Source organism: Sceloporus occidentalis, unplaced genomic scaffold, assembly GCF_023333645.1.
Source record: "Sceloporus occidentalis isolate IW3139 unplaced genomic scaffold, rSceOcc1.0.p SCAF_5, whole genome shotgun sequence".
Taxonomy (NCBI): Eukaryota; Metazoa; Chordata; class Lepidosauria; order Squamata; family Phrynosomatidae; genus Sceloporus; species Sceloporus occidentalis.
Window position 1 is genome coordinate 82409454 of NW_028316985.1, and position 17264 is coordinate 82426717.

Below are 17264 nucleotides of genomic sequence, written 5' to 3' on the forward strand. Positions count from 1 at the left end.
AAAGCTAATAACCCACTGATAGATAATTAATTTGTATAATTCCCTTTTAAATCCATCTGACCGATTTCCCTTGATGTACTTTGTGCATGTAGATTTTGTAAGTGAATTACACCCTGTATAAAGAGGTACTTTCCCCTGCTTTCTAGTCCTGTGTTTACTGCTAAGATGTTGGATAATAAAATAACAGTGAGGAGAGTCAAAGTTTTTCTCTGACTACTTTTTATGATCCCACTGATTATTTTATAAATTTCTTTTTCATTTGCCTGCTCCCTGCTGTTTTTTTAAAGCACCGATTGCTTATGCCTTTCTTCTCAATGAAGGTATTCCAAGCTCTGATCATTCTCCATGCCCCTATTTTTACCTTTTTAGCTTTGTGTTAGTGGTCTTCCAAGTAGGAGGAGCCATTTTATGAGACACTGTCCACCTTTACTTTTATCTTACCAGACTACAAAACCCATGCAACCATGGCAGTTACAGTGGAATCACAGTGCTATAATCTTGTAGTATGAAATGGCTGCTAAAGTGTATACAGTTGTCCCTTCTGATTTGCAGAGGATCCGTTCTGGACACACACATACACCCCTGAATTGGAAAAATCGCCAATATTGAAGTCTCATTTATTTCAATGACTGCACACTCTTGTGTATGCGGTACGGACACACGCGCCATTTTGTTCACTCCCCGCTTGCTGTCCATGAGTAATCAAGACTGCAGATCTCAAGTCTGCACACAGGGAGGGATGACTATAGTTCCAAAAAGTACCAGTAGTTTCTCTCTGTTTCATCTCTGCTGCCTTGTTCTTTGCCTCTTTCAGCAACACATCACTGTCTGATACCAACTTGCCCTTTCTTTTTTCTTTTCACCCTTGCTTCTGAATGGTGAAGTGCAAAACCTGAACATCTTGGGGCTTAGGAATCAGAATATGGGTCTTGCCACCTCCTCACCTCATTCAGTATCTTTGAACCTTTTCATGTGAGCACAGAAGAGGGAAGCATTTCATTGTATGCATTAAGAGGATTATTCTTGCATTGACCTCATCATGATTGTTGTGTGTTTTCTGTGTGTGCTTAAATAGATGCTGCAATCCTATGTTTGCCTCCTTGGAATTTAGTTCCATTATACCTAATACGATATACTTCTGAGTAGCCATGTTTGTTTATTTTCTCAGCTTATCCCACTTTTCCTCTGGTGAACTCAAGACAGCATGCTTAGCTCTCCTCCTCCCTTTATTCTTTCAACAACCCTTCAATGTAGACCAGGCTGAGAGAGTGGCTCAGGGTCCCTAGTGAGTTCCATGGCAGAGTGGTGACTACTCGAGATCTCCCAAGTGCCCATCTGAGAAATGAAAACAATCATGCAGAGAAAAGCAAACAATCATGTGGAGAAATGTTACAATTTAAAATACTAAAATGAATTAGGATCCTCATCCAAGAAAAAAGGAAGTATACAGCCATTATTGCTTGTATTCCTGGTCTCTGTTGTCTGTGTGCTGATTGTTAGCAAACAATGAGATCTGAAAGCCTTATCACTTCATTCACTTTACCAAGCAGGGAGGGACCATCAGTTACCCTGGCATTCTAGCAGTAACTCTATTGCTGCTGTCCTGAAGGACGTTGAGCTGTGCTTCCTTGCATTCCCCCTTTAATCACACCATTGCTGACTGTCGAGCCAGAGAGTTGAATATTTTCATCATCTGACCAGTGAAAGCTTGAAGAAGCATCTATACTGCTTAGCTATGCCTGCTTCTGCTTCATCCCCCTCCATGGGAACAGGCTGTTAAAAACAGCAATCATGCCTGCTCCTGTCTTGACAAACAGGAAGAAGCATGTATCTGATTGACAGTCTTGTTGCACTTGATGTCTCTTATTCACTCACCCTTTTTTTGGAGATCCACTGTATTAGTTGTTAAACAGAATAGTTTCATTTTCTTTGGCAGCATGTTCATTGCCTTGGATGAGAGTTGCAGTAGTTATTACAAGCTAGTCGTTCCGTCTGATTTCATAATTATCTGTCTGAATGAGTAGAGACTGGCAGTTTAAGGCAAATGTGTTACTGTTTTGTGTTTTTTGTTTCGAAAGAAGTAAGGCCTCTGTTCTGTGGAGTGTGCATACACACTTGGGAGTAAACCCTCTCTGGGACTTACCTCTGAGTAAACAGGTTTAGGACTGCACTGCATGTATGTGACCTTTCCATTTTAAGTGTTTGAGTGTAATTTTGTCTCTCATTAAACTGTAAAAACAACAGAAATGTGAAGTCACTTTTTAAATTCATTTTTGGGCTGGTTGTGTTGAACTGTGTTAAGCTGTATGAGCGCATGTCCTCTACACATGAGGAGTGCAGATGTGTGTTTCAGGATGATGTCTGTCTTTATGTGAAACCAAGTAACTGATCTTTACTGTTATGAAGCCTACAGGAGCTTCTGCTTCCACCAGCATATCAGTTTATCTCAAGGATTGCTTGGCATTCAGTAAAGTGGACAGTTGTGACTTCATGCAAACCAGGCGACAGGGTTAGTAGTATCTTTGGTCCTGATAAGAGCCTTCAGTTCTTTCTTTTGTTTAGAACAGATAACAAGAAAGCCATCAATCATAGAATAGCATCAAGTCATCTAGACTGCTATGTCTGCCAATATCTTGCTTGGTCAGTCTTCAGTTCCACCATGATACAGCTGTTTTGGCAATACTGTATGTCATTTGATAATTTTTATTTTAGAAATGTATGAAAGAGAGAGTGGAAAGTAAATGTTTCAAATAGTCCTCCACTAATATGGCAACCAAGTCCACTGTGTGAAACAATATAAGTTGTATCTCCATATCCGGAGGGGGCAGCTGGGCTGGGAAGACGCAAGAAGAGCAAGCAGGATATCTTTTATATCCTTGGTTACATGCCCTTAAGTTTTACCCTCAACTTATCCATGAGTCATATTAAAAACCAGATTTTTGGCCCCCAGACCTATTCTCGACATATATACCAGGTTGACCTATACACAAATATATACAGTAATCTTGGAAATATAAACTACAGTAGCTCTCTGGTACATTTCAATGTCTTTTAAAATGGGATCAGAAGCATTCATTCTTAAAATGTTTTGGAGACTCATCCAAAAACAGTGAGGTAACCTTTGGCATTCATGAATTATTAACTGAAGGGGGTGAAACCCTTCTGTATTCTGTGAAGTAAGGTCGCTGCTTAAATGCTTATAGCAATAGTGGTCAAATTTGCATTGTCATTACTCATGGTCCCTAATTGCTCCTGCTAGAAGTCCATGTTTCATTTGTTGTGATGGTCCGGTTTGTTTTTCTTGCAGCAAACCACATAAAGAATTCAGGGTTTATCTTTTACTTGTTTCTCCAATTAGTTGGGTGAGAAATAAGCTCATCCTACGTTGTGATATGGTGTTAATAAACCCTGGGCTGACTACTGTGGTTTGTTTTGTTACTTACACTACAAGAGGGAGCATTAGGAACTAGCATGCTGGCTTCCTTATAGTAAGTAGGGCTTCCATGGAACCCATAAGTAGGAAGCTAATTTCTATTTTTTAGTATAAATTCTTAATAGCTGGAAGATGTATTGTCCTTCCTAAACTTGTTATTTCTAGGGAAATGATAGGACTGCTAGACTCAAGTCAGTTATGAAATCTAAGAAAACTATACTGCTTCCAGTGAGGGACTGCTCCAAATCATATTATTTGACCATACATTGTGTTCTCCTGCTAGTCTCAGAGCATCTCTACTTTTGGTTTAAATTCCCTTTGAATTCTCAGATCTTGTGAAAAGGGACTCTTGCTGAGATGCATAATGACAGGCTAGCAGAAGAGGAAATTGTATGAAGAACGGATAGCAGGATCACACAACTGTGAAATACGTTTCAGTGAAAAATGTTGTTGTTAAATGCCATCAAGTCAACTTGGGCTTATGGCTATCCTATGAATATCTCCAGGTCATCCTTTTATCAACAGCCCTGCTCATGTCCTGCTGACTCAGGGTTGTGGCTTGCTTGCTTGAGTGTGTCCATGTATAATGAGTTTTTTCTCTTTTCCTACTGCTTTGTACCTTGCCAAGCGTCATTGTCCTTTCTAGTCAGTATGACTTTTCATGATACATCCAAAGAACGATAGTCTTAGTTTAACATATTGGATTCTTGAGAGATTCATGCTTTATTTGTTTAAGGAACCATTTAGCTTTCTTTTTGGCAGTCAAGGGGTATCCTCAGAACTCTCCTCCTACATCATATATTGGAAATGAGTTTATTCTCCTGTCAGTTTTCTTTTATTTTGTTTTGGAAATTGGTAAATGTGTATAGAAATACACGAAGCAAAACCAAGACAGACAAGACAGCAGGTTGTACTGGTTAGAGTGTTAGTACCATATCAGGGAGAGCCACTTCAACATGAAACTCCACTGGTGACTTTGGGTCAGGTTCTCTTTCGGAACCTGTCCTTCGCAGAATGAGGATGGCATATTGCATGTATCATATCTTTAAATGTGTGATTAAACTTTTTCTTGGGGATTTTTTCATACCTCCTATGTACCAAATATTCAAAAATACAGCTCTTGAAAAGATAATGATGAGATATCAGCTGAAAGATAATAGTATCAGTCATGTACTACATGTCTTTTCTGTTTGCAGAGTACCAGCAAATTACTGATCCCAACTATGTCCCAAATCCACTTTCTCAACTAGAACTTAATTGCTAGGATAGACTTTATATCCTACTAACTGGATGTTTTGTTCCCGTTACTCTGAATTTACTGGGTTGGAGTTTTAGTTTAGCTTTAAGGCTCCCTTTCTTTTTCTTTCTTTCTTTTTTTCCTTTCCTTTCCTTTCCTTTCCCCTTTCCTTTTCTTTTTCTTTTTCTTTTTGGAAGGAAAGGAGATGCTTCAAGAATTATATAGTTACTTTAGCATCACTTTTTTGCAATCATATAGTTTTCATAATGCAGTTACATATAGTCACTCACACCAAACCTTTAAAATGATGCTTTACTTTAACCCTTGAAATACATACCAAATGTACATAGTAGGGATGGACCTGTTTGAAATAAGTTATCTTCATAATAATTCATATCATTTACCATCAATGTCTGGCAGTGGACAACAAAAACATAAACAGAGCTGATATAAGTAGCTATAGGATAAATATGTTTTAGAACTATGGCTCCTTATTACAAAATACCTGAAAGTACGTCTGTTTTAAGTTCTCTATGTGGGCTCCTTTAAAAATTCTGCACTGATACAAATACAAAATATTTCCTCATCATGCAACTGAAGAAATAATAACCATATTCACAGCTGCAGGGACATTTTAAAAGTAAAAATAATGGCATTACTGTTCTTTCAGTCGTGAATTATCTTTATGGGTGGTATCATTGTGGCATGGAAACAGATAATGACTGGAATCCTGTACTGAAGTTGTATCACTGTAAGTGAACTTACATATGCAAGACTTAAAACTGGGCAGTTTTTGTAACATCCGTATCCAGTAGAGGGCTGCTGTTATGTTACTGTGTAACAGAATCAGCAAAGTGCCTGATGTGCATCGTTCATGGATGAACATGGCACAGGAGTGTGTGTTGCACACTGGTGCAGAGGCATTCGTGCTGGTGACTTCACTGTTTGGTAGCACCTCTGCTACTTAATTAAATATACAGAAAGTAACATTAGGTAATTGGTGATGTAGGATTCTGGCAAAAAAAAAATAGTGTAGGAAGCATAGATCTTACTTATACATGAGATAAGAAAGATTTTTGGGGCCCATGCTATGCTTCTTACCACTTCAGCCATCCTTTTCCTTTCCATTACAAAAAAATGGAATAGTTGACAGTATTTTTTTATTAGTGATAGGCGTGCTCAGCATGAAAATTACATAATATTTTGAATTTTCACTGGTCATTGCAGTTATCATGTTTAGCACTCTTTTACTTAAATAGCCCTAAATATTTATTTCACACTTTCAGTTGTATCTAGCCCTCTGTAAAGTTTTCTGGCCACAAGGGGCTTACACAGTTATGAGCTGCTGGTTTCTTTACCTGTCTGCGTTCTTCACTTTTAAGTCCCTAGTTCAATTTCTTTCTGAGTGTGTGGGCACGCCTATACCCACAAGCACACACATATAACCTGTGTCTGAATAATATTAAACAGTTGTTAAACCTGTGTCTAAAAATGTTAAATTATTTGTGTAATTATTGTAGAACAGCATGTCAGAAAGGACATAATTCCTTTAGGAATTTGCACAAAAGGTTGGGAGGAAAAAGAATTGGCTGAGATCCTTTCCTCAGTTTTGCATTTGGGCAGATGCATAACAAAATATTGCACTTGTGAACTAGGCAGTATTTTTAATTGTGTGCTCACTTGTGTAGGGAAATTTTATTCACCTTTAATAAAGTAGTGAATGTCATAAACAATGTTTTAGAGATAAATGTGTCTTACTCTTTTATTTTTAAAAAGCATATTAGAGAATTATGGCTTATAGTCAAGGTATTTTGGATATGCCAAATTTATTGAACATTGATATTACTAAAGGGGTATTGTCAAAATCTGTAGGGCTTTTATTCTGTATCAGGTTCTTTAATTTGGGTCATTTTGAATATGTTAATCTGTTTTAAAGTTCTGCTACTCTCCTTGAAAGAGTTCTGCAGCATACAGAGAAGTAAACCTAGTTTAAAGGGGAAAACACATAATATTTACAGTATTTCAAGAATAGGTATAAGTAGTTTGCAGGATGACAAGATTTTTAAAGCACGTGTATGAGTTTTCTAGATCCATTTTCTTGATTCCTACAATACCTTGGTTCTTCCTCTCCAAAAACTGGTCATTTAGTGAAACTATTTATTAAAATGTGAATGAAAAATGCTACTAAGAGTGCCGTTTTGGGCTTAATTCCATGGTTAGTGTTGATGGCAATAGCAACACTAATTTGTTATTGAAACAAAACATAGAGGAAAGTCAATATACTGTATGTATAACATGGAATAGAATAGCATGGTACAGAAAACACATCTTGAAGACTTTTTCTTTGGTGTTTCAGTGTTCCTGTTCCTGTAGTCAGTCTAGAGAAAATTCCTAACCTAGTGAAGGCAGATGGTGCCAATGTTAAAATGAACTCTACAACCACTACCACCATCACCACCTCCTCCTCAGCCTCTTCATCCACCATACCTGCTCCAATTAAATCTGCTTTGACATCTAAATCAGTGCCACCATCACCAGAAAAGATTCTGAACGGCAAAGGAGTTATAGCTCCATCAATAGACAAGAAGCACCAAAATGGCACTAAAAACAGTAACAAGTCTTACAAGAGAGTTTCAGGTAAGTTGCATTGTAGCATGACTTAACTAGATCCCATCATTCTTCATTAGTACTGTCTGTTGCTGAGCAGCGAGCAATTTCTCATATCTTGTTGCTGTTAAAATTCCGATTGTATCCTCTTCTCCCACTCATTCATGTCCGGTATTTATACCTTCCTAATTTCTAGTCAATAAAATTTAAGTTTATCTTGCCTCTGATTTCACACATCGGTGTGTTAGCCTTATGCTTAATTTGGCAAAGATATAATATAGTGTCCATGAACTAAACAAAAAATGGTATAAAACCAAAGATGAATCTCTCAAAAGAAAAACCCAGAGCTACTTCTTGACTGTTCTCCCATTCACCCATACTTCAACATAATGAATTTGATCCAAAGGTTGCCTCCTTCTTACAGAAGGAGGGAATGTTCCTTAGATCTAACTCAAACATTGTCATATTTGAATAAACAGTATGGGTCATCCATGACTGTTAAGCAATCAGTTTGCTCCCACTTCTTCCTTTCTGGGATAAGGTAGGTGTCTTATTTGGTGTTTCATCTGTCAGCATTTCCTTCATGTGATCCTTCATACCTGTGTTATAACAAAAGTTTTTTCTTCAAATAAGCTGCTATAATGAAATCATTCTTGCTCACTGCATTTCAGCTGGCAATCATGAACTCCAAATACTACTAACTACTGAATTTTTAACTGCATACTCCAACGTGAGAAGAAAATGGATGTTATCCTACATGTGTTAGTGATGACCAGAAGATAGCATGCTTTCTAAAGAAAAAAAATGAATATCAATTGTACAATTGTTCTGTGAAAAGATATCAGGGAGCCAGTAGTAAACACTACTACTAGTAGTAGTGTTTACTCATTTGTCAGAAGTAATGTGTTGAAAGTAATGACATTGCTTCTTACTTTTTTTGAGTAAAAGGGTCACTCTAGTTGATTTTAAACATTTTAACCAAAAAGCAAATGTTAGGTTTTGTTTTTTTCATAATCAGTAATGTTTATTCATCATTGCAGAAGCCCCATGGGGAATTTGGTGGGGTTGGCCTAGTATTAGTGATGTGGGCTGTTAAACATTAAAAATTAAGGTGAAAATAATGTATTTTCAAAAGTGCTTAAAATCTAGACATTATAAATCTGAAAGGTAAAGGCAGGTCCTGTCTCTTGAGATATTGATCTAAATCCAATTCCTAATTCTGACTGGAGTGATGTACTGAATCAGTGGGAGCTAGCTTAAGTCAATATTTTTGTAAGTTCCTCTGATTTAATGAGTCTGATGTAGTTGAGATTAGCAGTTGGTTTTAGATATAAAAGAAAAGGGTAGAAGGATAGAAAAATGTTTTGGAGGATTGGGAAGAGTAGTTAAAGAAGCAGGAGAAAAGGGAAGGGACTGCTTTCAACAATCTTTTTAAATGAAAGGGTAATAATTACTGTATAAACTTTATACATCCTGTGGTAGTAGAGGAGAGGAATGTTTGAGAAATGAATGGAACAAGTAGGAGACAGAATTAGAACTATGTGATTTAGTGAATAGGACAGCAGAAGACAGAAAAGAAAAGAAAGCAAGGAATGAAGACAGGAAGGCATTTTGGGGCATCTGCTTTCAATTTTTCGTATATTTTAATTATAAGACATCATGAGTCTTTATAGAAATGGGAAAGAAAGGTGGATGATGATGGTGACTGATGATGGTGGATGATGATGATAGGTTGCAATAACAACAGCAATGCTGAACATAAGAATAAGACATTTCTTGTAAGTATGGAAAGGAAAAGGAGCCTACTATGGTGGGTGGTGGAGGACTAGAGAAAATTGTGAGGGCAACCGAAGTGATCAGGGGAACATCAAATGGGGAGTGAGAATCAAGAGTAAAAGTAGGTAGACCTAGAATATTATAGTAGTGTAAATATGAGATAAAATCAGAGCAGAGTCTAAATAGAGTCTAGAAAGAATAATGATAAATGAAGCATTATGAAACAGCCAGGAATAGAAGAAAGTGCTGAACTTTGCTCACACATTGGTTTGTTTGTGGGAGGGTACATTATCTGAATAGAGAATTAATTGCTTCTCATAATGGGAGAAAAACTGCACTCCAGCAATTGTAGTGGGATTGATTTCCAAATACTAGGTTATGCCTGACAGACTTTATTTTTGTTTCTCTTTGTATGATTGGGGAGATAGAAATATGGGTACCGTATATTCGCATTAGTGAATACAAACTTCTTTACACACTTATATGTTCCTCTCAGTTAGTGTAATATTTTCATTCAATAACAGTGCAGTTACATTGGTTTGAGACTACAGTATTTGTAGCATTGGTTTAAGACTATTCGTGGCATTTTTCAGCATTGTGTTTCTACCATGAAATAAGTAGAAGTCTTTTTTTCAGAGTTTATTATCTCCATAACTAACATGAGCTGCATTGTGCAATAATACTGAAAGAATGTATTTTAAATATTACCAGTTATTTGGCATTTGTTAATATGTAACAAATACTAAACAGTAATTGATGTCATGGAAATTAGTGTTTTAATATTCAGAAGTATTCATGTTGGCATAGTAATAAAAACAAATGTTATTCCTTTTAAGGAGATGATTTTCTCCACTACCACAGCGTTAATGTAACAATGACTTGGTATTTCCATTTGGGAATTACTGGCTTATTACATGAATGACATAGTAGATTTCAGACCTTTTAAAGCCAAGGTTCATCTTTTCTTCAGACATGAATTATGGAACCCACATCATTTTTAATGATACATATGTGTGGCAGTAGTGTTGCCTGAACAACCTTTCACTGGACTTTACTGGAGGAATGCTCTCTGTTGAGGCTCTGGCTTTTGGTTTTTTGTGGGTTTTTCGGGCTATGTGGCTATGTTCTAGAAAATTTTCTTCCTGGCGTTTCATCGGTTTCTGTGGCTGGCATCTTCAGAAAATTCTCTGAAGATGCCAGCCACAGATGCTGGCGAAATGCCAGGAAGAAATTTTTCTAGAACATGGCCACATAGCCCAAAAAACCCACAAAAAAACCATGGATGCCGGCCATTAAAGCCTTTGGCTCTGGCTTTTCTTTGTGTTTGGCTTCTAAGGCCCGAAACACACTGGCCAAAGAAAGTGGCTTCTGGCCGCTCTGGGAGTTTGGCATTCAAACGAAGCACATCTCCAAAGTGGCTACAAACCACTCTGAGGCTGCCTAAGGTAGCCCAGAGCTGCTGCAAAAAGGAGCCAAGATAACTTGGCTCCTAGCAGCAGCCAGCTTGGGCCCACTTCGAGAGCGACCCGTGCGGTCACCATGGTTCTGGCCTGATTGCAGCCAGAGTGGCCTCTGGCCACTCCTTTTGACCCATCTGCTTTACCCCTTGGTCTTGGGAAAGTCCATGCAGAACGATGCCAGGTCCTTGCCTGAGGCATCAATTGTAGGAGCTCCAGTTGATGGCTGGATGATGGCCCTACCCTGATGTCATACAAGGCACAGATTGGTTCTGAAGAGGGAGGTTTTGGTTCTCCATCCCAAAGAAATACTTCCACAGACTCCAGGAGGTTGCCTAAGAATACTGTCCCTATACTCTTGCTTACTCTTTACAATGACCCCTGCCCATGGGTTGTATGGTCGAGAAGTACAATGCATTGATTTTTACATGGGACAAGGGAGAAAAAATAGTATCCTGCACTGAGAAAAGAGTTGTGTCATGTATGGAGTAAATGAATCGTAACCTCTTTTTAAGCATTGGCTTAATTGGAGTATGGTGTTCCATGCTAGATACTTTGCTGTCATAATTGGAGTATGGTGTTCCACGCTAGGTGCAACACTGCCAGAACGTTGGCAACAAAAAGGAAAGGATTCAGAGGATTCTGTGATGAAGGTGACAGAAGTTCCAGGAGACAAGACTTGTAAGGGAAAGCTGAAGGAGCTTGGTATGTGTAACCTAGAAAAGATTAAGGGAAGACCAATATGTTAAAGGATGAGGGAAAGAAAATGGGAATAGGTGTGCACCATAGGAAGTAAGGCAGCATATTTAAATGAGCTGATTTACATGTAATGCCAAACCATGTTACAGAATTGTATGAGCAAGCAGTGGGCTTGCACATTCTCTCCCTCTCTCATGCACTCCAATTCCATCTCTGATTTCTGTTTTGGGTTGTTTGCAGTTGCATCTAAATTGACAAACTATGATTTACACTTGTTCCCTTAAGAAAGAAAGCAAAACAGCCAGCATAGTAGCAGCAATTCTGCTGAGAAACAGAAGGAAATCAATCAAAGGGCAAACTATTTATAATTAATGCATAACTATGCCCTACACAGGAGTGTTTGCTGTCATTCACAAGATCTGATTCTACATTTTTCTTATGCAACCTGTCCAAAATTGCTAAACAGAAATTGATAGAAAATGGCACTCAAAGGTCCATCCTGACTGTTGATCTATCAATTTCTTGGCTGTACTGCATGGCAGTAGACAAATAAAACATGTTACTGCTTGGTCAGACTTCTGATATCATTAATTTTGCTATTCATGGGTTTTATAAGAGACCCAGTATTTTTTAATCTTTGCACAGTAAGAAGGTATCCTTTTTAAAATGGTATATCTGGATAGGAGCATTCTTAAATTCTGACCTGTATTTTGCTTATATTTTTGTGTGACAGAACTAAATCACTGTTTTATATTGATGATACACTTTTTCATGTGTGGTGAAGTATTTGTGTGTATATAGGTTTGTCTCTAATCCATAGATTATTGGGGGGCATCATGTGACCCTCCAGATGCTACTGGATTTCAGGTCCTATTAGATCTAGCCAATAATTAATGGTGAGGCCTGCTGGGAACTGCAGTCCAACAACATCTGGTGGATGTGTGATTTTCATTCTTCTGCACATCCTGTAAAAGTTTTCCCTGGATGGAATACGTAGATAAGCTCCCACATCTGGTGACAAATTCACAGTGAACCAAATTGTGACCTATAGGCCTCACACAGTCTGCCTCCCCCACCCCACCCGACCATAGCTGACAAAATGCAAATGTAAGTAAAACACAAAGCTTGGTTGTTGCTTTAATTACAGGAATGTAGTTGCCTGTAACTTCTCTCATAGAGCATCTTAGACAGGTTTGTTCTGCTTCTTCACCTCCCCAAGGCATAGGAGATGAAGGAGAGAAAAATAGAATATGCCCCTGCTTTTTGTTAGAAAAACTGATACTAAACCACCAGAATTCACAGTTCGGTTGGTTTTCAATACATGACTTCTGTAGATACATCTCCTTCCAAAAATGTTTCATTAGAAGTTCAGCTTAATAAAGTCTGCAGACAAATCCATCCATTACAAAGGAAAGGTATTACTATCCCAATTTGTGGCCATTCCTTTTTGGAGTGGATTTTGTCATCTGCTAGTATAATGTCTCAATGTAGCTGTGCTAAAAATAGGGAGAAAATTAGAACATTTTAAGGAAAGTATAATTATTTTAGATATTCTGATCTGCAATTCTAGCAGTGTGTTCAGTTTAATTCTTGCAATTTTTGGTCTTTTTGTTTTTGTTTTGTGTATTTTAAACAGAATTTTATATTTTATAATACAAAAACTATATATAATTTTTATTATATATATATATAAATTATAAATTTTGTGTATTTTAAACAGAAAGAGAGTTTGACCCAAATAAACACTGTGGAGTGTTGGATCCTGAGACAAAGAAACCCTGCACAAGATCACTTACCTGCAAGGTAGATTTATAATTCAAATATAATAATACTTTGACATTCTTGGACACTGAACTAGTTCTACTAGTGAATGTTGAAAACCACAAACATTCATCTGTCAGATATTTTTGAAATAACCAAGAGTTAATCTCAAATGAAGTCAAAAGGAGAAGCTGGGCATCTAAAAGCATAGAAATAACCACATTAGTGTTACAGTAATTTTAACAAGTGTTCAGTACATCTCCACCCAGTCATTTAAACTAACTAGAAAGTGAGTAAAATTAGTAGTTTTCCTGCAGTAATATGAACCACACTTGAAGGCAGTGTAGGTGAAGATGAGAGATCTTGGTTTGCCTAAGGCCACCCAGTGGTTTTATGATAGCGATGAGATTTGAATGGGGCCTTTTCTGCTTATGTGTAAAGCTTAAGCAAAATATGATTTAAAGTGACAGTTATTTGCTACCTGAAATACTGCTGATAAAAAGGCATTATTGTCTGATGTGCTGGACTTGGAGTACAGAAGAACAGCAAGAGATGCCAAACAAGCATTTCCTTTAACAGGAACGACATCCCACTGTCAATGTTGTTCATATTACCCAAGCTCCTAAACTTGCTTTGCATCCAGACTGTACCAATTTTATCTGGCACTAAATGCAATTGTTAGTTTCCACTAACAAATACTAAGGGGTTCGACAGACGGGCGCCTAAACGCCGCCCCTGTTTGACCAGGTCATAGCCGCAGCAACCACATGCCACAGCAATGATCCCCTCCCTTTTGGGAGCAAAAAAACAGCTCAAAACAGCTTCCTGCCATATTGGCGCTCACATGCCATGATGATGCCCCTTCCGCAGAGCGCTGTTTGGGCACTTCACCACCTGTGTGTCATAACGGCGTGCCACATGGACGGGCGTGTGCCATAATAATATATGGTGCATGTATGGCAGCACTAGGGCTGGGCGCATGTGGATGCCAAGCCCTAGTTCAGCCCTGCTCCGTAGTCAATTATGTAAGTCTTATAGATTAAGTAGGTTTCAACAATTAGTTTAAAAACACCACTTCATTCATCCTTCCACATTTGCTGGGGTTAGGGTCACAGGACCCCCGTAAATGAGGAAAAACTGCAAATAAGAAAAACACTATGTTTTTACCCGAGAGAACACCTCTCTAGGAATCTCTAGGTCCTCCAGTGCAGCTCTGTGGTCAACATCTGCCTGACATTGACCATAGAATTGCACTGTGGAAGCTAAAAATACCTAGTGGAGTGTAATGTCTAGGAGTCTCTAGGTCCTTCAATGCGCCTTTTGGTTAAAATTGACTATAGACTTGTGCTGGGGGGCCTAGACATTCCTAGAGAGAACATAATGATCAATAAATCTGCAAATCTCAAAGCCACAAATGTGGAGGGACGAGTGTAGTTGGAAAAAATGGGATTTAGCTCTACATCTGGAATAAGGCAGAAAATAAGCTGCTCGTCTTCTCCTAGTTAGGTTCTCCCAGTCATGGGGTGCACTGTGAACAGGTAGCTGGAGAGACCTTCTGGGATCCTGCTACAGATGTGTCTTTCAATGTGTACAATGACCAGGAGATCACTGCAAGTCATCATTTTCAAGCATCCCGATTTGTAGTGCCTCAGAAACCCTTCAGCTGGAATGTTCCCTGGCTTAAGAGGCAAGCTTGAGGGGGTAATGTTCAGTCATTAATGTGAATCCCAAAAGTTAAGAAATTGTACGTTCGGCTTATGATCTCATAAATATTGAACAGGATGCCAGTCATGGAATTTTTAAAGATCTTATCTTCACTCAGCCCTTCCCAACTAAGTGCCCTCTGGTGATCATCCTGGCTGGGGATGATGAGAGTTGTATGCCAACACATCTAATGAGCACCAGCTTGGGGAAAACTGCTTTAGTAGATTAGAAAAAAAGACAGGCAGGAAAATCATCTTAAAACCTTTAAAGAGACATGGGAAAATCAGGATTTCCAATGAAGGCATAAGATTTCAGTGGCTACAGCAGCCATAGATGCTACATTTTCTAGAAAAGAGAGTGCAAATAAAATAAGAGATAGTATTTCTAATTGACAGTTACCTCAGCCCCCCAAAAATCAGTCAGTCCTGCTTCAGTAATGACTCAGTTCTGAGTTACCACTTTGTAGTCTTCTTTTACAGAAGAGATGTTCCCCCTGTTACTTACAGATGATAAACTATTAAACATTTATGTTGAAAAATTTTGTTTCCAGTGGTGGCTTGCAATTAATGTACATAGCCATTTCATGGAATTTAGTCTGCTTTTAGCTAAATTGAAATGCTAATTTTAAATTACCTTTCCTCATCTGACATCAAGGATATCTGTTAACCAAAATTTGTCAACATGGGTATCAAATGTTTCAAATATATATTATCTATCCACTCATAATAATTTAAAAAGCTTAATGAACATTTTCTGAATATACTAGCAATAGAATATATGTACTGTATATACTCGACTATAAGTCAACCTCATGTATAAGTCGAGGGTAGGTTTGGAGGCTAAAATTATGGATTTTGATATGAACTGTGGATAAATAGAGTGTAAAATTTAGGGGCATGTAACAAAAGATCTATAGAATGAATGAAGCAAAGGAAAATTATGCCAAAGAATTTATAAAATTTCAACAGGCATAACTGTTTGTGCTCATATTAAATGCTGAATGGATTAGCAGATAGAGAGAGGTCAGTGATTCCTGGATGGATTATGTTCTTATCTTTCATAAGGAGAATGGTTCCTAAAAAAAGAGAGAGAGTTAAAGTACAATACTTACATTGACCCATTGATAAATTGACTTTGCATTACTTTTGTTTACTAAAATTTCTAGACTTATACATGAGTATATGCAGTAAACTGTTTCCATGAAAACATAATGTTCCATTAATCTGCATTATTTGTAGGATGAGCAAACTTTTGTCATAATTAGAGATATTTTAGTGATTATTCTGTTTATTTCTTAGATATTTATATTTTTCACCACTCAATTTATATAATTATAAAATGTCTTTAATCATCTGTTTTTAGACGCATTCGCTTAATCATCGGCGAGCAGTTCCTGGACGTAAAAAACAATTTGACATCCTTCTAGCTGAACACAAAGCTAGATCCCGGGAAAAAGAAGTAGCAAAAGACAAGGAGCATCCACAATCTGTAAGGGAAACACACCAGAGCCAACCTGTAACAGTACATGATGTTCTGTCAGGAGCATCAGTGAACTCTGGACAGGAGCCTAAAGGGACATCACCTGCAAAATCTAGACTGCCCAGTTCAGTATTTTCTAGGTGAGTGGCCTACATGGCCATTGGATTTTAGCATATCAAGGGTATGATTAAACTTGTCTTGAGAGATAGCTGATACTGACCTTGTGCTAGGATTCAGTGGATATAATATAGAGAGGTTTAAAACTTTAATAAAAACAGAAGCAGAAGAATACAATTCAGAAATGAGTGAACAGTGAAGTTAACAAAGTAGAATGCATTCCTACAAGAAAAAAGAAAAATGTGTGAAAACCTGTACCCTTAGCGATTTGTTTTTACATGTTTTTCCACATTTTATTGAACAATGTGTTTGAACAAGAAGCTTCTAAACTGTGTCAGCTTTTCCAGAAGATATTAGAAATCATGCCAAATTCTGTGAAATAAGTTATGAATATCACATTTGAAAACATGATTTGGGATGTAGAAATGATTTTGTTCCATTTTTTTAAAAAAGCAAGTAAAAGCCTGTTGAAAAGTATGAAAATAAGCTTATTTGCAAGCAACAAACTCTTTCACCACTAGAATTTCCACTCAGAAACCAAAATTTTTACTTTAATAGAAGGGATACATTTTCAAACTGCTTTCAACGATTAGGGCTTGAAAACTGTACATTCTTAGTAAAGAATGATGCAGAAATTATACATTTCCTTTCTAAAGTCAAAGTTCTACATTTCAGTATCCAATTGAGGCTTTAAACTTTGGGCCTCCTGCAGATATTCCATAGTAAATCAATTGTATTTTAAAAATTTGATTTATGATTGAGGCAATGAATGTAATAGTACTTCATTGTAAGAAAGGCATATTTTCTGATCCTAAACCTGTCTTCTCTCTGATATGTGTCTACTAGTGATGCATTTTTAATGCTTGCATACTAATGATATTTTGAACTATATATAAATGAATGTTTTTGAAAAATTCTTTGTTGCAAAGAACTATGCATCATAGACACACAACTCAATCTTTTCCACATTTATTCAGAGGTCACCCACTACTAT

General features: G+C 37.5%; 1 protein-coding gene across 4 annotated transcripts in view; it reads left to right on the forward strand.

Annotated features, from left to right (window-relative positions):
• Window positions 1-17264, forward strand: part of LOC149312398 (ataxin-7-like protein 1) — a 107468-nt gene that overhangs the window by 66034 nt on the left and 24170 nt on the right. For 3 of the 4 annotated variants that reach the window (XM_089524540.1, XM_089524541.1, XM_089524543.1), the window contains 4 exons: window positions 7027-7307; window positions 11102-11215; window positions 12930-13012; window positions 16037-16293. In XM_089524540.1, the coding sequence (XP_089380666.1) occupies window positions 7027-7307; window positions 11102-11215; window positions 12930-13012; window positions 16037-16293 (735 nt within the window). The remainder of the gene's footprint in view (window positions 1-7026; window positions 7308-11101; window positions 11216-12929; window positions 13013-16036; window positions 16294-17264) is intronic. The other variant, XM_089524542.1, reaches the window with a different exon arrangement.